General features: G+C 32.9%; 1 protein-coding gene across 1 annotated transcript in view; it reads right to left on the bottom strand.

Moving 5' to 3' along the window:
* Positions 1–1,068: 1,068 nt before the first annotated feature.
* The window catches only part of LOC126823361 (beta-adrenergic receptor kinase 2), a 98,964-nt gene continuing 79,017 nt past the window's right edge, over positions 1,069–21,015 (bottom strand). The window contains exons 8-19 of the mRNA XM_056101823.1: positions 20,369–20,460; positions 19,317–19,416; positions 13,131–13,343; positions 12,766–12,860; positions 12,039–12,146; positions 11,727–11,793; positions 10,778–10,878; positions 10,270–10,432; positions 9,717–9,879; positions 7,646–7,800; positions 7,104–7,220; positions 1,069–6,657 (exon numbers count right to left, since the gene is read on the bottom strand). Coding sequence (XP_055957798.1) covers positions 6,475–6,657; positions 7,104–7,220; positions 7,646–7,800; positions 9,717–9,879; positions 10,270–10,432; positions 10,778–10,878; positions 11,727–11,793; positions 12,039–12,146; positions 12,766–12,860; positions 13,131–13,343; positions 19,317–19,416; positions 20,369–20,460 — 1,557 coding nt within the window. The 3' untranslated portion in view covers positions 1,069–6,474. The remainder of the gene's footprint in view (positions 6,658–7,103; positions 7,221–7,645; positions 7,801–9,716; positions 9,880–10,269; positions 10,433–10,777; positions 10,879–11,726; positions 11,794–12,038; positions 12,147–12,765; positions 12,861–13,130; positions 13,344–19,316; positions 19,417–20,368; positions 20,461–21,015) is intronic.

Raw genomic sequence — 21,015 nt, forward strand, 5'->3', positions numbered from 1 at the left:
AACACTATAATTTCAATTCTATCAGATAACTTTAGCCTCTAGAATGCCCACAAGTGTTTGGTGTGAGCAGAATTGTAGTGTAATAAAATGTTTTAAGCTCTGGTGATTTATTAAGATGGTATCATGTTCAGTCCCCTGACATTCTCCTGATCGACACCTTTTGAGGATTCAATTCCAGAATGTTCAGTCAAGTATCTCCTATTATTTGTTCAACAATCAATAAGTCGGGCCATACATCTGGAATTAATTTTGAGGTCATCTTTACCAGGATACTAATAACTTTCCCTTAAAATTTGATGAGAATCGATCAAGAACTGAACTTAGTGAACAGGGAAAGACGAACAGGAGTGACCACATATTAATAATATCTGGGCATACTAACCTTCCACTTATCACCATAACCAGAGCATCAACTAACGAGGTGGTGTATAATGAGAATATTTTTCATGTAACATGGTTACCAATGAAAGATTTTTTCATAGCAGTCATTTCATCATTAATTTTTTCAGGGAGCGACAGTGGCTCAGTGAGTAGGACACTGGCTTGCTAACCATTAGGTCTCAGGTTTGTTCCCAGTGTTAGTTGAGAAAGTTCCTCTGGCTTTTTTGGCATATTTTCTCTTTGTCAGTGGTGCAGGAAGGGGGGCCTGACAAGGAACAGTGTCTAGTCATTCAGATGGGACCAAAAATGCACTTAAAGAACCCTTGACAGTTGGAATTCAAATTAAGACTAGGCCTTAGTGACGCTGTCACAACAAAATTTCTCTCATAGCACACTGTATGCCGTACGCCCGTCTTCATTAGCCAAGTGGGTGCAGAACAGTAGGATGTTAAGCCCCCTTTCATTTCATGTAATCGTCAAAAGGATACAAACATAGGGTCAAATTTAGCACAGCCCTTAACGATTCATTATAATCCAAGTAATTCAAGGGACACAATTGTGCTATCCTTATCTACAGTAAGCTGATCAAATTTCAAAAGGGTTTTTCATCTACCAGTAATCCTTGCTTAGTTTCAATTGGACAAGATCATACCCTGTCAGAAAACAAAAAAATAAAATAATAAAAACTGAATGTTATATTGTCCTTTATTTTAACCCTGTGGAAAACCATGGATCAGAAATCCTTGACAATACTAATAAGAGATTCCATGTTTAATAAAGACAATGTTTGATATTTACACACTTAGATTGATAGAGATGGAAACAAAAAAATGGTTCTTCTTTATATTTAATACATAGCACAGTAATATTTCTAATTAAAGAGTAAAAAAAAACCTAAAGGCTTTTGTACAATTACATAATTAACAAGAATATTAACAATTGCTCAAATAGCACATTTATTGGATATACCGTATATAAATAATATTAATATATACTGTTTTTATTCATAATTCTCTCAAAATTTAGACATTATAGCTATAAAATCCAGATACATGTCACAATTCAATACAATTAATCTAAAATTTGAGGGAACTCTCAAAAGTTGTTTCTTATCCCACAAAGCTTTTGAGCTTATTTTATTATTTCATGTAAATATTAACCGTCCTGGTTAACAAAGGATAAATTGCACATTCAGCTTAATTACTACCGCACCACAAGATACACTTTTATCATACATTATGCAGGTAATAATAATAATAATAATTATAATAATAATAATAAAGATTCATCTTATGTCCCATGAATTGACTAAAATACATATACATCCTAGGTCTTTATAATAATAATAATAAATTCAAATATATACCTTTAAAAATTATCAACAAACACACTTTCATACTAATAAACAAATCAACAACTTCTTTGTGGATTAGATTTTTTTTTAAGACATACTTTAATGGAGACTTGACACTTAATTTACATAAATATATGGATGATCCATACTTTTTGACAACCATTTTGTCTCTTTGAAACTGACGATTCAAAAATTTAAAAATAATAATTTTTTATCATGTGAAACAACTAAATTACCAATCTCTGTATGTAGGGGGAAGGAAAGATCTAGTCTTTAAAAATATCTTCTAAAACTACCCTTATAATCTGGCATGCATATGTGGTTGACACTAAAACATAGTCATTATCTCTGTATGAAGGGGGAGGAAGCATCCAGTCTGCGGTTTGACATTGCACATATTTAAAAATATCTTCTAAAACTAATTTACCCATGTGTGGTCCACACTAGAAAAATAGACATAATATTTTTGACTAGATGATCAAGTTCTATTGCATCATTCAAAGTCTTAATTTTTTATTTATCTAAGTGTACTGGCTCCAAATTCTTTTCATTTTCTTAATTTCATAAGGGGTGGGCAGGGTTATTTACTAAAGTTCCCAATCTGATTAAAACACAGATCCTATTTTGTTTTGTTTTTTATAGTTCAAAATTTCGTTTTACTGGTCTTTACTAAACTAGGATCGGGAAGAGTTGTTATATTACCAGCATTTTGGTTGAAGTGAGGGATAAGCCAATGAAACGGTCTGTTACGGCGACTTCTTAACAAGCATGCACGGAACTGTGGGTAAACCACTAGAAACGTCAACGCTGATTGATTAATCAATGTCTGACATCATAGGGTCAAAAGCCCCTCGTATGACCCCTGACACGACCTTTGAGTACAACTTGTCAGATCTTCATGTAGACAGTGTAGGCCATCAAAAGTATAAAAAAAAAACGAAACGAAATATAGATCTGTATTTTAATCAGATTGTAAAGTTCCCAGCATTTCTGAGGAAAAAAAGAGTTATTTGGTTTGAGTATTCTCCACAAACTAGATAACCAATAAATATCAATCAATGTAAACTTCAAATTGTCATACTTCAAATTACAATTGATTATTATGAACAATTTAGAACTTTGTGGGACGGGTATTAGACAAATGAAGTGGTCTATTTGCCAAGATATATAAATTCTGAATTCAAAAGATATTATTTGTTTTAATGACTAGAAGTGAAAGAATTCACTAATATGGCAAAACCTTTCTATTTCTTATTTTCGTAAAGCTCTGGTTTAATTTCAAAAATAGACTTTTACCTCTCTCGTACAATAAATAAAAATAAATATAATTCACAGACACCTTGTTTGTTTATTATCCATAGTCACACAATAGTAAGAGCCAATCAAAGCTCTGAATCAATATAGTACAAACTACACACAGTGAAAAAATATGTCTGCCAATTCATTGAAAAAGTGATGCCACTTCTTAAAAGTTTAAACCTTGTGCCAATTCATATCACACAAAAATATTTAGCTTATTTATGAGAATTTCTACACAAATTAGTCATTATTAACTGTTTTTTGTATTGAGTTTGACCACTGACCTTAAATAGGGTCCATGGTTTGATACATCACATAGCATGCCATTCATATTGATAACACAAATGCATACAGACCTTACTGTGCATTTATTTGTTATACAATATATGTTATTTAATATATATCTACATGTATCAGGGGCATGGTGATCCATGATTTTGCATGAGGAACAAGATTCCGTCCGGGCCCAACAAAAACAATATTTGTATGTTTGTATGTGTATGTGTGTGTGTGTGTGTGTGTGTGTGGGGGGGCCCTCCCAGTGCCACTGAGTAATATTGGGCTGTGTGGAACATGTTAGAGTCAATTACTAGCATATCTGACCCATGTTATATGTTTGACACTGGTTGAGCATTATGATTATAGTCTTGAAAACCGCATGATTTTTTTTTTGCCATTTACGAGGGGGCACAAAAACTCGAGGGGCGCAAAAACTGAAAACCATGACCCAAAGCTTGTGACGTATGTAAGTTCATAGTATCTCATTTCAATGAAATCATATAACACTAGTGAAAGTAACAAACTGTTGATTACAATTCTATTAAGAATGTTCTTTATGAATAAAATACAGATGTCTCAAAGAATCTTGACAAGTTTCATCAACATTGGTGTGGCTAAATTGTAAGTTGGTTGGTGTTTGATTACAGTCTGTTTTGGGTAAAATATTGCAAGATAAAATACTACATTAATAATAGTCCATATGTAGGTTATCTCCCCTTAATCAAATTTCTCCACAGTTATTCTCTCTAGTGCACAAGTATATCATCTCCATTAAATTTAAAAAATATCTAGTTTATCTATTTCATATTATACATGTTATAGATTCTGACCTCAGTTTATCTCTCACTTACACATCACTATCAAATTTATCACTTCAAATCTTGACTGTCTAGCTGTAGTATTCAGAATTTGGACTCTTTCTATTGAACATGAATAGAACTGTATGATTGTATTAATAAAGGACAACACAACAGGGCAAACTGAAGTAAAAGTAAAATCCATCTCTACAACTTGACAATCTGTGAACTTCAATATTTTGAGACATATTATAATAAGATACTTGAACCATTCTGAGTAAACATTTTTAGAGAATGTAGATATATTTGAATTCCAATATCAAGTTAATGATAATTTTGAAATAACAATTAAAACGTATATATACAGAGTGGATATACAGGTACTGATATAATATCTAATACAATATTTCAAAAATACATACACGTGTTGATAAGGACAAGTTCTGTCAACAAAATCAGTTGTCATTGAACAAAAACATAAATGTTAAACTTGTGTAAAATCTGGGACTAACATATAGAGATCCCAGATGAAATTGAACATAATATAATAGGTATGATATTAAATGAGTAAGATTATAGGAGTTGTCTAGGCAGTGTTAATATTAATTGAAGCATGTTTTTAATAAAAAATTTTTACAGTCGGCAGTGTTCATAAATAACCAGCTGGATACATAAGGATTTAGATGTATCTACATATGTATTTATGTCTGTATCTATCAAATCTTAACCCACTTTCTTACATTGACAAAAGAATTACAGAAATTCCTAGTAACGTGTATTTACACAACATGCCAGAGTCTATGAGGATTTAGACGTTTGGAGGACAGAAAGAATATTACGGTATACTTGAAAGCTATTCACAATGAGATTGAGATTCTTCTTTGTATAAAGATACCAAGTCTTCCAAAAATATCAAAATTGTCAATAAAAATCTAAAAAAAAAATCACCATTATGGACAGTATTTCTTAACAGACTCCTGAAATGGCATAATTCTATCATAGGGTACTGACTTAACATAACTCAAAGCATTTAGTTGAGTTAATTGATATTAATTTACAAATTAACTGAATAGTTCTATATGTTTACCAAGTGGAAATGAAAAGTAGGCTTTCAAATACTTGTATCATATTTTACTTTGAAGTTCAGAAAGCAACACTTGCTCTTCCTTAGGATTCTATTAATTAAACGGACTAGCTGCTTATAGCCATTGTTCAAAACATAACACGGGAGTGTTACCATGTGTATTCACTGATATAGCATAAAATATAATATATACATATACATCCACAGGAAGTGAATTATTTTAATATGTGACTCATAAAATAAGACATACTGTATTACAGGGCCAGCCTATATAGAGAGAATAAATAAGAAACAAAATATTTAACCTTTCGAACACAGAGTAATATGACAATACTAGCATATACAGGCTATTATAGAATAGGTGACATAGCTAATACATGTGCACATTCTCTATAGCAACCTTTTTCTGTCGCTAGGATACATCGGAGTGATGGAGTCATCTTTATCACATTATTCTGTCGTCATGGTTTTGTTCTTATGGGCTGTCATGGTGACAGATACTTGCACAGAAGTGATTTTTGTTGTCATGAAGCTGTCTTTGATGTTCTTGATGTTTTCTAACCTTTTTTTTCTTTTTGTTCATTGTTCACAGACTCTGCACCAAGTCACAGGAACAGATGAAAGACTGTTTAATGCATCCCATAATAATAATAAATTATATGTTGTCATGGTATTAACATGACATGCACAGGCGACACAGATTTGATGTCAAGTAACGTAAAATAAAACACATCACATGTATACGACCTTCACATGTACGTACACTGAGCTCACACATAAAAAGTTGGAGAGATCTAAAATAAATAGTTTTAAGAAATCAGTTTGATGTAATAAGTTTTTTTATCCTTCCAATACCACACCACTCACACGGTTATCTCCCTTGAGCATTAGTGAGATGCCACTGCATTGTTCGTGTTGATTGTATTTTCTGGATAATCTATTCTACACCAGACTTAGATCACTGTACACACATTTATATATATTCATATAGATTCATATAATTCTCTAGATCTGTTTTTCCAGTTCATCACATTATGAGAATGCTTGTGTCTTTATTATTATTGAACATGATCACTGGACGTTCAATACTTAAAATATGAAGTTCACTATATTATTTGTTATTAATCAAAAATATGGAATTACATGGAACAGGGTTGTCGAAGTTCTGCATGTAGAAATTAATCCATTCTTTATAGCATTTACTTGTATTGTCAATCCCATATCCATGTTATGTATGTTTTTAAAATGAAAAAAACCGTGATAATTCTAAGACTAACATATTAACTTCCACCGTTACTGTTTCGGTGTTCTAAAGGAGATTTTAAGTTTTCATTACTTGGACTATTAGTAAGATCAGAGCCATATAGTTTACTGGCTTTCTTGTTCATATTAGCCATTATTTGAGCAGATATTTTAAAAGCGCTAATAATTTCATCTTTCCACTGTGTAATCAGCACTCTATCCTAAAAATAGAAAGTAAAATAACATTTTTTTCTGGGCTGATTAGGACTGATCAATTTCAGTTTGAGTATGATTAATTTGTCTCAATACTGGGGGAGATTTTCTCTCCTATAAGACAACTGTAAAGGACTAAGAAAGAGGTGGAGCTCCTTCAAATTACATGGAAACCTACTCTACAATAACTCGGCAAATTATTGAATTCATCCATGCAGCACAAAGTACGCCATGTCGGGACTACAATAAGTAACATATTTATTTCACTAATTTTCTTTCATACAGCAGTCTTTAGCAGCGGGAACAAATGAGGTTAGGCAGGCTAGCATATTCCTTGTCATGTACCAGTCTGTTATCGAAACAAAGATCTAAATTGAATTTTAGACTAAATGACCCACGGAACATAATATTAGGAGGAAATTTTTCCAAATTCTATTATAAAACTCAAACTTACTGGTGAGGTAATAGCGATTTTAGCTTCTGTTTTCAATACTAGTACTATACAACTTTCTGTTTTATTTAGTTTCTGGAAATCATTATAGACTTCTTTTATATCCAGCATAGATATCAACTACAAAATATGTAAATAATATTAGTTAACTTATTACAATAATAGATGATCAATCAGAAAAAAAAAAAGAGAAAAAAATAATAAAGTAAAGTGCAATCTAATTAAATCACAAGAATGATATGACATCATATTTGGCAAGTTATTGGCTTAGACAATAGACAAAAAAAAAAAAACTTAATGAGTGTCGAAGGACATGGAATACTTTATATTAGTTAATAGCATATGGAATGTCTGTTTCAGTCTTTAATTGATCTGTAATTAAAAGAATGTAATTTTGTGAAAAGACTGTTGTCACAGAGAGTTTTCTGAACAAGAGTATAGAATATAAGCTGCAAAAATTGGTTATAACACAACAGATTGCCATCAAATAAAATGTTATGACATATCTGTCCCATGTGATTAAATAATTTCAAACTCTTACTTACCTCAACACCTTTGCTTCTCACTATCTGTCCATCACGATTCTTATGGTAGAATTCTAAACGATTAGGATATAATTTCAGGTGTTTCTTCTGCCATGTTTGTAGAAAGGGCCCACCTAACTTCATTACTTCTCCCTCAACTATACAATCAGTTGGCCCTAAAATATAGAATGATAACATATCATAACTTTAGCTTTTGACCAATGTTTTTCATTTCATGGAGATAAAGTGGCATATCTACAGTATGGCAGGTAGGGCACATGAAGGGGGCATCACTGAAAGGTACTGGCAGTAAGACCATTGCATGATTGGAATCAAGAAAGGTGCAATTGTAATTTTCATGTAGTGCAATCATTTATTTGTTAAATGATTAATGAAACTGACTTGTATTTTCGAGCTGATTTTATGGTAAAGTTATGTTTAGACAGGGGCAAAATTCCAGTGCTTGCCATAGGCACTATTTTCCAAAGATATATGCCACTGTGGAAATAGTCCTTTAACACATGGGGACATTCCTTGATTTCTTCTACTTTTTTGATTTACAGATATCATTATGTGTTTCGGACCTTCAGTCGAAACATTTATTGTTTTCGTAAGTGTTTTTATTATTTTTTTTTTATTTTTTTTTCTGGAGTTAGTCAGTTTGTGCAGCCAAAACTTAACATGGTGCCAGCATTCTGCCAACGAAGATGTGGTTGGCCTCCGTGCGTCTAGTTATTAAATATAAATTGGGTCCTTTATGACGAACAGGAAGTGTTTTATGGATGGGACAAAAAAATAATCTCGGATTGCTCATATCTCAGTTATTTCTCAACGGATCTTCCTCAGGTTTTCATTTTTGGATTCTTTGGACGAATCCCATATGGGCTCTGACTGACGGTTTTTAGAAATTTGGAAGTTCCCTCGATTAATATTAGCAACAAAGATTTGCAAAAGTTTTCTTCATCATTTTTCCGACATTCAAGATGGCATATCTCCATCACTATTTGAGGTATCAAGTTGAAACTTGGTAGGAATAAGGTACACACCAATGCTTTCAAAATTTTGTGACGGCTTCTGGAAACTTCCGGAAATTACAGAGGCCTTAAGATTTTTCCCGAACATGAATAGTTCTTTCCATTTTAAAAGTAGACAAAAAATAATATATGGTGGTGTTAGACCCAGAAATTATCTTTCATTATCAAAGACCTAGTTCGACAATATTGGATTTTACAAAAAACATTCAAATCGATATTCAGCTGCCATTTTAATTCCGAATTTTTTTTGTATTGAACCTACTCCAAATAGCAACAATCCTTAGAGAGCCGATTTTTGAATTTCGATTCTGTTTACTTCCAGTTTCACTTTAAAGTTTGTTCGACTTTTCACCATCTAGATGGTGACCTAATCTTTCCATGATCCTTGACCTTTGTATGTATATATAAAAAAGTTTGGTCATGAAGTAAAACTTCCTGTCCTATGAGTTCAAAATGACAGGTTTTTCCACTTTATTAGACATTGGATGTTACTATACCCAATAATTTATGGTGTAACTTGAATGTTGATGTGACATAGTGTGACATGACATGACATGACGTGACGTGACATGACGTGACGTGACGTAACATACCGAAACATGTCAGTACTCCTTTAGGAGTTCTAGTTATTATTGAAGCTTTGAGGATAAATTTGTCAATAATATCACCAAATCGGAATTTGATTTTTAATGCTCTCAGCTATTTTGATTTAGTATAACAATCCTATTCTAAGTTTACTGACTAAATTTGGTTCACTTCTGATATTATTAGCTAGACAAGGGGTGACACAAGATGACTATCTACCCCATTCCTTATTTCATTAAAATCAGCCCTTTTATATTTCCATTCATTTCTTGACATAAATAGATTGATAGGAACTTTTTGGGATAAAGTGTCTGACAGGCTGAGTTTCGAAGATGCAAATTAACTGTTTCCTTATTTGGATGGCGATTCCATTTTTGTCCATAAATACCAAGCCTATACCAAATTTTACCTGTGATGTCAAACAAAATTTGGAGAATTAAAATAGGTAATATATTTTCTATGCATAAACATACCTGCATCTTGATCATCTATTTTTGGTTTTTGTTTACGTTTTTGTTCTATTTTATCAGTATCACTATTTATAGCATCAAATACTGTTTCTGCTACTTCTTGTTGCCAGCGTTCAGACACAAGCAATGGAAAATTCTTGTACAATTCTTGGTCAGCTTCAGTTAACTATGAAATGGGTAAAAATAAATTTGTAAATTTTCAGGAGGAAATGAAATGTTCAGGTAATAATATTCACAGAAATTTAATATATGTCTTCGGAGATAGGTTATTATGAACATATTACAAGATTGATAATATTTTTTGTTTGCGCATAGGGGTCATTAGCAGTGGGAGGAAACTGGAGGACCCTGAGAAAACCCACATGGTTGGACAGGCGGTCCTTCTCCTTGACACATACAACCAGGGAATCAAAACCATGCCAGTTGACTCAATGACAGATTGATAATATAACAATGTCCTTTTTTCTCTTTATTATAAATGTAGTCTCTTGTTTTTAGAACAAAATAAATTCTCCTGGAGGGTAAAGTAAATCTATATATAAAATGGATGTACTACCTTGATACCCTTGGTGTCCTCTTCATCAAATGAACCAATATCAAAAGCATCAGCAGCGTTTACCTCCCCTTTAGGAGGTATGAGAGGAGGTGGATATTTCTGTAGATATGCTTGTGTCCAATCAATACCTACGAAAAATGCATGTTCCTTCACCTCTTGTGCCCTAAAATAAAGAGAAAATGCAAAATTGTTCAGAGTTTTGAAAGCATGAGCCTGTTCAGTAAGGTAGATTGAAAGCAGGAAAGCATCTGTAGATATGCTTGTGTCCAATCAATACCTACGAAAAATGCATGTTCCTTCACCTCTTGTGCCCTAAAATAAAGAGAAAATGCAAAATTGTTCAGAGTTTTGAAAGCATGAGCCTGTTAAGAAAGGTAGATTGAAAGCAGGAAAGCGTCTTAAGACTTTTACAGTACACGTTTACATGGATACCTGGACAGTCAGAAATTGAATATGGGTTCTATTCAAGTTGAAATCTATTTTCTAAAATACCGATTGTAAAACTTACCCTCTACCCTTACACCCAAGTCTTTCTTCAACATCTCTCTTTAATAAACCCTCTAATAAACTCTTCATTTCGGGTGTCATTGAATCTGGCAATTCTACATTCTATAAAAAAATAGTAGTCATATTAATATGTCATGTACATATTTAATTACTTATGTTACACAGTAGAGCTATACAATAGTTTACATATACCATATTTGGTAAAATCAGAACACATTCTGATTGGACAGAGGCTCGATCAGTTACTAAGTCATTGTTCAAGCAATAATAGAAGTTCTATCCATACACTCTATCAAAGTGAATTTATTCATCTGCTTTTAAATCCAGAAATGGACAAAGTTACAAGCATAAAACCAGGGGCAACTAGATTTTTGTAAAAATAATTTTTCATCCAAGGAATTGGCTTCAACAGTAGATATAGCATACAGAAGCTTCTGATTACAGAACTGCCAATAAAAACAAAATTTTCGAGATTTTACAGATCAAGAAGACTAAAGGGAGATAATCATGTCAAAGAGAATATTTTTTTCATCCTGAAGTTAAACACATATTACAGGTATTCATATGGTAAATAACTATTAGAAATTTGATTTCAAACTTGAATAGAAATGAAATTCAAAAGAAATTCAGCTTTAAATTTACACAGATTTGCTTATTACACTGAACCATGGATGATGATTCACCCATATATGCCGGACATGACCTGCACATGTTGGCAAACGTCCAACCGGGAATATGCCCATTCTGACATCAAGATGTATATCATATTCAAAATTCTGATGAGCAAAATTTTGAACCAGCATCTATGCATCGGACGAATCTACAAGCATGACCCTGATTACTTGGCAACCTGTCGTCCTGTTCTGGGTACCATTACCGCCCACCTCCACAGAGTTGTTGCAACTGTACGTCAATACTGCTTTTTTTGCATAATATTATAAAATTCTTACCATAGTCAAAGTCATTTTATCTATTTCATATTTATCTTTAGTTTTATGCTGCCTAAAAGGACTGTGTCTGCAAAAACAATTTAAAACGAGGCTAACAAGTCTATTCTAATTGACAAAACTGTTCAAATCTGCTTTTCTTGTTTCTAATTATACATTAACCATTTTTTAATTTAATTATAAAACCAGTATTATATATTAATAGCAATGTTATGCTTACAGTATATTCATAGCATAAAGAAATATTTGTTATGATCTGGAATACCAATGTATTGTGGGACAGAGACAAGCATTTGATTACGGTCTTACACTTACCCTTTTAATAGTTTATAAAGCATACAACCAAATGAAAACCAGTCTGCACTAGAATCATAACATTGTCCTTTTTGTAGGACTTCTGGTGCCATATAACCATGAGTACCACTGTAAAAAAAAAATGGATAAATGATGAGAAAATTGATATAAGGCTTCTATTTGTCATCAAATTCTGCTTGAAATATTTTTTGGGTCCTGCGAAGTATCATTTTAAATCATTCTCTTAAACAGTTTAGTTTCATAGATACAATGTCTAAACTGACTTTCCAACTGCTCTATTTTGGGAACTTTCCAGTAATCATACGGAGATAACTGATTCCGAACATTGGTGTCTTTATAATTTTGTTTTAAAAATTCATTTTCCCCATCCCAATTTAATAAGAGCAACTTACTGTACAGATTGGAAATCGTCTTTGGAAATCAGTGAATGGAGAGAGAGAGAGAAAGAGAGAGAGAGAGAGAGAGAGAGAGAGAAATGGGGTTTTAAGTTGTCCACTCGACATAAACTAGGTCATTTTGGGACTAACATATGGTTCAATTTCATTTCAAATAATTTGCTTGCGCATAGGGGTCTTTAGCAGTGGGAGAAAACCAAAGGACCCGGAGAATAATCACGAGGTTGGAAAGGCAATCCTACTCCTTGTCATATACAACCGGGAATCGAAACCACACCAGTTGGCTCGATGACAGACCTTAGATAAAATCAGTAGATAAAATTAGTACTTACACGCTAGCATGGGGCTTTTTCTTAGAGAAATCACAGGCTAAACCAAGATCTGATATCCTAACATGTCCATTCTCATCTAATAAAATATTGGCAGGCTGCAATATGATACTTTAGCATTAAAATATATATCAAGGAATGAAGTAACAATCTTTGAATAATTGCTCATTCTCAAACTATGAGTCTTTTTGTACATCAGACATAAAAAATTATTCATTATTTGTGCATATTTGCACCTTTTCTTGGAAATCATTTTTACTTTAAGTTTAGTAGATAATTAATGTTTCAATACCAGAAACCCAGCTTTGTTCATTGGACAGATTAAATAGACAGCAGTTTATATAAGAAAGTAGGACAATATTACTGACCTTGAGATCTCTATAAACAACAAAGCGACTGTGCATGTGTTCTAATCCTAACATAACTTCTGCACCATAAAATCTAACTTCGTTCTCCGAGAACACACCATGTTGAGAAAGATGATAGTGTAAGTCTCCTCCATTCATTAGATCAAGAATAAAACATAATTTTTCTGGAGTTTGAAATGCATATGTCATACACACAATAAATGGACTCCCCTCCTGAAATAAACAGAAATTAAAGAAATTACATATTAATTTAAATCTGTGAGCAGCTAGTACCCCACTATCAACGGTTTTACAAATACTTTGTACTTTTACATACGATAATTCTAAATACGTCTCTATGCCATCTAACTGACAATGCCAGTCAAATGCAGATAATACACACCCACACCGACAATATCAATTTAACAAACAAAAAACCAAAATCCCCCCCCCCCCAAAAAAAAACCAGGATGCTTACACAAAATCAAAAATGATGAGAAAGATAATAAAAGAGTTACTTTAAACACATTTGTATTATAGGTATGTGTACGAGAAAACCAATATTATATTCTTTTACACACTTTAATCAATAATATTTAACATCTAGAACAATTTTTGACTATTTTCCTTTCAACTGCTCCTACCTTTTCTCCCAAATTAAATCACCAAATTTGCATAACAAAGCATAATTTGTTAACTGTAATATTTTAAGAACACTAATCTCCAAAAGAAAAAACAAACAAACAAAAATTAGAACTCCAAAGGAGTACTGACGTGTTTCAGTATGTCAGGTCACATTAGGTCACATCAGGTCATGTCAGGTCACGTCAGGTCAATCATTTGTCACGTCAACAATCAAGTTACGCGCTGAATTAATGAGTATAGTAACAACTAACATCCAATACCTATTAAAGTGGAAAAACCTGTCATTCTGAACTCTTAATAAAACCGGAAGTTATACTTCAAGACCAAACTTTTGATATTAACTGTTAGTTGACATCAGGGTCATCATACAAAGGTCAAGGATCATTGAAAGTTTACGTCACCAGATAGAAGGTCAAAAGTCGAACAAAATTCAAAGTGAAACCAGAAGTAAACGAAATCGATTTTCGAAAATCGGCTCCCTAAGAATTGTTGCCATTTGGAGTAGGTTCAAAACAAACAAAAAAAGTTTTCGTAAATGTTATCGGACAAGGTCTCTGAAAATGAAAGATAATATCTGGGGCTAACACTACCACATGTCATTTTTGGTCTATTTTTAAAATGGAGAGAACTATTCATGTTCAGGAAAAATCGAAAGGTCTCTGTAATTTCCGGAAGTTCCCAGAAGCTGTCACAAAATTTTTTAATATGTCATTTTGAAGGCATCATTGTGTTCATTATTTCTAACAAGTTTCAACTTGATACTTTAAATCTTGAATATTGAAAAAAGGGGGAAGAAAATTTTTGCAAATCTATGGGATTCAACCAAAGAATCCAAAAATGAAAACCCGACAAAGATCTGTTGACAAATAACCAAGATATGGGGAATCTGAGATTATTTTTTTGTCCCATCCATAAAACACTTCCTGTTTGTCAAAACTAACCTAATTTATATTTAATATTTAGTTTCACAGAGGCCAACAGTATCTACGTTGGCAGAATGTTTGCACCATGCCCAGTTTTGTCTGCAACTAAAATCGGCAAAAACAAAAAACAATAAAAATAAAAACCATTAGGAAAACAATACGTGTTTCAACCTAAGGTTCGAAACACATAACTATTTTCAGCACACACACTTTGGTTCTATAATGTAAAATCCATTTTTAAAAATAAGAAAAATATCAAGAAAAATGAAGAACCAAACAGAGATATCTCCCTCAATAGCTTACTGAAATCGACGTCTGCGAGCCATTCTCTTTGAGTATTGCCTGGTCACTTGTGTCATGAGAGGATACTGGGGTTTATCTTTGACTTAAAGACATACAAAATGTAGAACAAAACCAAAACATTAGTAGGGGCTGAACAAGCAGGGTACACTGAAAGACATTGCAAGGTAGGTGTTGGGTTTTCTGGGTTTTTTTTAAAAATCTGAAAGTAGGTTGAATATATTGTCCATGCTCAAATGGAAAAAATTGTCTTCAATGTTTGGCAACAGCAGAAGCATTTAGGTCAAAAGATTCCCTTGAATGGCCCCCACCGTGACCTGAGAAATGCAGGGTTCTAACTAACATTTTGGTCATTTTGAGAAAGACGCTTGCAAAGTTTGATTGCTTATTGTGCACACCCTTATTATTGAATACTTCTAGTTAGTGATTGGAATGTTCAGTCGTACTGAGTACTTGACAGTGTTTCATTCTTTTTGTGCTTTCATCAAACCTCAATGGCCTACTTAGTCAAATGTAAGAAATGGAACCTTGTTACTTTGATATTTAAAAGACCAGTGACATTTACAAAGTTCTATCTAATTTCAAGGGGTTTCTAAAAAAAGTAATGAAACAATAAAACTACGAAAATAAACCAACTTTAATTGTTACTATTGCTACCGGTGCCAAATTACAATATAATCAATAGTTAATAACTCTATGTATAATATCTCGAACTGTCCATTTTTTCCAACTTTTCACTCATGGATACTTTCAAAATAATAAGGTTCTATCTGCCACTTTCCACGAATATAGGCTTAGCCATAATGAAATCTGATTGGTGATCTGTAAACGTCCTTCTTGGCTAAGCCTATATAGGCCTCAATTTTGGAAAGATAGAACCCTATTATTTTGAAGAAGATGTCATCTAGTGAATACCTAAGTTTGTACTTGTGGTGCGGACGTAAGATCACTATATTTTATTGTTCCTTAATCCTGTTATTAGATAGAGCTTTGTAATACCAACAATATCCACTATCAAACTCAATTTTAACCCAAGTGTTAGTTAGAACCATGTCATTTTCACCCTGACAAACCAAATACACTACCAAACTAGATACAAAGCTTAACAAGAACTGAACAAATCATAAGGATTCCAAAACATTCTCAAGCTATTTTTGAAATTTCTATCAAAATTGCAATGACTCCTTGAATAATTTCTCCTTAGATAATTTCTCCAACAAGTTGACATTAAAGCCCATTTAAGATCTCACAATATTATGCCACAACACTTAATGGATTTCATAAATTGGTGCCATAGTACATGTTTGAATGTGTACATTACGAAAATTGTTGGATATAAATAGTTTTCGTCATCTCATGAACACAAACAATGTGTATAAATTTCAAGTCAATCCACAATGACAGATCGATATAATGTGGGGGTATAAAAATTCAGGAAAACAAAAATGATAAACTGAAAGAGAAAATGATAAACTGAAAGACGGACCGGCAGACAGAAAACCGATATTGCCTCTGACCCAACCAAGCAACATATATCATATTTAGTTGAAATCCAACATACATTTGTGTATATTGTGAACTGTCCATGGGTTTGTCTTGTGTAATTGTTAATATGTGGTGCAATCCTCCTGCACTTAATATTGATTTGGGCAAATGTTACAGTAAGTCACAAAAGAGCATCTAATTAAGAGGAGATTAAGATTTTATCAAATATTAATCCAAATTTGCAAAAAATTACATTTGTTTTATTATTCAGTAACCAGTACTTGAAGTTTGTCTTGTTATTAAATTTGGTTGGGGATGTTATAAGCAGTAAAGGAATATGCAGTACACTAACTTACAAACAGCTTGAAGTCTTTCCATCGATCAATCTCAATTATTCCCATTTCACATCTCTAAACCAAAGGAGGATTTTCAATCTTTTCTACATTACTAACATTGCCTTTTAATGAATCTCAACGATTGTACTCAAAGACATCAAAGAATAAATCCGAATAAACTTCTCACACCTTTTCTTTTATTTTGTTTGGCTTTTTTTTTGCTTTTCTCATTTCTTTTGATTGGCCCACTTCATTTGCGTATTTTCAAAGAACTGATGGCATTTAATACTTTCCTTTCAGGTTTTTTTTCTGCATGTTTTCATATTAATTGGCAATACACGCTTTAAGTACAACTGACATTGAAAGAATTAGTTATCATAAGAAATAAAAGGTCAAAAGTCTTGAGTTCTGATAATACCCTAATAGATCAACCAGGAACCTGTATCACTTTTTGATTAATTATTTCTATATTTATAAGCCATGCTTAGAATAATCTATTGTTTTGCAATGATTTATATATAGGGATATACAAGAAAGTACGCATCTATCTTACAACCAGCATTTTTCGGAAATTGCAGCAGTCAATGTCAATTCTGGGGTGTCAGTATGTGTAGTATGAATGGGGGTGAAATGAGCATTCGCAAGCAATTCTGACATATTTTTCACAAAAATCGAGTACATCAAACCTGAAGTTCTATTTCAACTTAACTGAGGTCTCATAGATAACCAAGTTTCATTAAAATCAAATGGAAAACGCAAATTCTACGGTGTTCTCAGGTTATTTTAGCGGAAATTGACTTATTCTAGCTACATATAAGTCAAAGTCAACAAATCAACAAGTAACTGACAAATTCAAACACATAGGAGATCCCATGGACATACGAGACGATATGCCAAGTTTCATTAAAGTCAGATTAATCATATATCATTTTCACAAGCTGCCTGTATTTTGATGTACATGTATCTTGACAAACTCAAAGGCAATATGGTAATCTGGCAATCAAATGAAATTTTTGTTCCAACTTTATCTAATCCAAGACACATGGACATATTGCTACATGTTAAAATTGCAATTGCAAATTTTCAAGTTATATTTTTAAAATGTATTAAAATAAAGCCTTAAAATAGATGGTATCCATAAACAGTCCTACCTTGTTAAAGAATAATCCTATTAATCCTATAATTCACTATTGCCAGCTGAGAAATTGGCAAAAATATCATTTTTAACTTCAAATTCCAACGTTGGAAAATGGCTGCCCCATGTTGTCAATAGCAAAACAGGGGAGGTAATTGTGTTGTTATTTCCTGTGTCATAGATTTTTAAGAGTGGGAAATAATGCCCATGATCGTATAATAGTGATTTGATAACCTATTGAGCAAATGACATAGAAATAATTATGTTTTGACTTTCTTAGAAAATTTGAAATTCTCGCTTAAAGTTTAATTAAAACTATCATGTTCACAAAAAAGAGTGGACAAATGGGTGGTTAGGGGTGATGGCCATAACTTTGTATTAAATGTGAGTGTATACAAATTCAACAGAGACATTGTAAATTTGTGACCTTGATCTGTTTCTGGCTGGTTCTGAATATTTTCTCTAACAACACACAAATCTATGATATGGGCTTCAAGTTCATTTGTAGCAGAGGAAATATTAATAAAGTAAACAATGGATCTGATTTCAATCAATTATCACAATGGAACGGTTTATAGACTGATATTGTGTAGTTGCTATGACAACAATAACATATACATTTCTATTAAAAATAGCAAATCAATTATAAATCTTTCTAAAGTATTGAGACCTGGCATCAGCTGTACCAGACAGAGTAAGTAAATGGAACGTTTATTTCTACTGAAAGATTTCATATTAGAATCTTACAAGTAATTTGACTTTCAGGGGTTTGAATTATGTGACATATCCAAAATAGAATTAATATAGAAAACATTAGTCTCAAGTAAACCCACTTACAGCATAAGCTGTTGTACAGAAATATTTTTTCCTAATATCACAATAAACAGAAACCTTACAAAATGTCACTAAAAATAATCCCAGTGTGTGTCAAAATATGTCTTCTTCTGCATGTGGTTAAACACAATTTACATTCCTACAAAAAAGGAGGCAATAACTAGGTAACACAGTGGCTAAAACATGAAAGTAAATGAGTATCTCATTTCCAACTGCCAGAAATCAATGTTTCTGGGAGTTGGCGTGTTCCATTTTCTGGCTGAAGGCAGTGCTTCAGGCTGGTGTCAACTATTCCATACTGTCATTATGCAAACAGAGGAAAAATATGTTGTACACTAAACAGCCATTTACTTTTTGAAGGTAAAATTATGAATTTTGTTTCTAGTGTGTTGAATTTGTCACGTTGGTTATTGTGTCTTGATATGAAAATGAATAAAGTGTATAAGATCTCTTGAAAGTTATTTCTGACTCAATTTTGTGAATGCCATAAATGGTCATCATTCAGACTGAGCCTAGTTGGTATATTTAACAACTATATATATTTACTCACCCCTGTACTGACTAGAGACAACATTATCCTTTCATTAAGAGCTAATGTTTCACCACTTTTCATTTTAATACGTTTTTTATCTAAGCATTTCATTGCATACCTGTCAACAAATATGTAATAAGTTATTATTATTATTCACAATATATTCTGACAGACCAGTGATAGCCTCCGATTTACATGTCTATCGATATTTCTCCCTTTCTACAGATCAACTGACTGGGAGACAGGATCCATTGATTTTAACAAAAATTATAACCATAAATATTTCGTGAGACATATTTTATACATACATTACCCAATCACTCATTATCGCAGCATTTTTCTGTTGGATAAATTATTTTGAAGGAATTACAGTAAATACCGATGAAAGAGTGGAAATAGTATGAGAGTGGATGGTAACATCTTTCTTTGAGCAAATGAAATTAAATGAAATGAAATGGGGTTTAAAGTCCTACTGTTCTGGTCCTATACTGGGCTAATGAAGACGGGCATACGCCATACAGTGTGCTATGAGGGAAATTTTGCCCGGGCAGCGGCACTATCGCTACTCTTATATCGAATTCCAACTGCCAGTGGATCTTTTACGTGCATTCCAATATATACACGGGACCTCGATTTTGTTTCATCCGAAGGACTAGACAGCTGTCCTTGTCAGGCCCTCCGTTCTGCACCACTGACATGGGGAAACCACGTCGGAAAATCTGGATGAACTTTCTCAGCCAATGCAGGGATCGAACACCCGACCTCTAGGCTAGCGAGCCAGCGTCTTAACCACCTAGCCACCGTGGCTCCTTTTCTTTGAGCAACATGACCTTGTAAATTGAGGGCAATATGTCGTTACCTAGTAAATCTTATGTGCAGTGGTGATACGATGTAAATATATCACGATTGTTTAGAGGGATTGTGGGACTATAACTGACATATTAAAAATATACATAGAGAGAGAGAAATGTGGTTTAATGTCCACTTGGGACTAATATATGGATCAATTTCATCATAATATAATTAAGGCTGGATTGTGTACTTTATCTAACAATTTTACCATAACTTACATTTTTCCTGTATCTGCTTTTCGACACCCGTATACTTCACCAAACCCACCTCGACCAATTATTCTATGTACACTGAAGTCATTCATTGTTAACTGAAATTCAGAATATACCAATCTGTAAGAAGACAGGTTGCCAGGCAACGAAACATATGCCCACAGCATCTAAGTCGTGTGGACGGTCAACAAGGATTGTCACATATTTTTTCTTTTGTCAGTAATGAGAACATTTACAACACATGAAACCTGATTACGAGTAATAACCCATGAAGTAATTATCAGAAAACATTAGAATTTGTTTCAATTGTGTATCTCATGACCTTAAATAATTTATATCAATTTTAGCCTCTAAAGTGAATGAATGAATGAAATGGAATTTTAGCCTCTAGAGGATTTTTCATAGAGGTCAAGGGCTATAACTCTGGCAGTAATAGAAAACTATTGAAAATCAATAGACTTCTTCGACTCATGACCTTAAACAGTGGGTATAAATTTAATGTCAATTGAATATTAACTTTCGACTCTCGAGTGACCATAAGATATTGATTGCAAAGTGATTAAGGTCCTCAACTCTGGCAGTAATTATAGGAAATCGTTGAAAATCAATAGGCTTCTGCATCTCATAAACTTAAACACTGTGTATAAATTTAC

The sequence above is a fragment of the Patella vulgata genome, chromosome 6 (genome assembly GCF_932274485.2).
Source record: "Patella vulgata chromosome 6, xgPatVulg1.2, whole genome shotgun sequence".
In the NCBI taxonomy this organism is placed as follows: Eukaryota; Metazoa; Mollusca; class Gastropoda; family Patellidae; genus Patella; species Patella vulgata.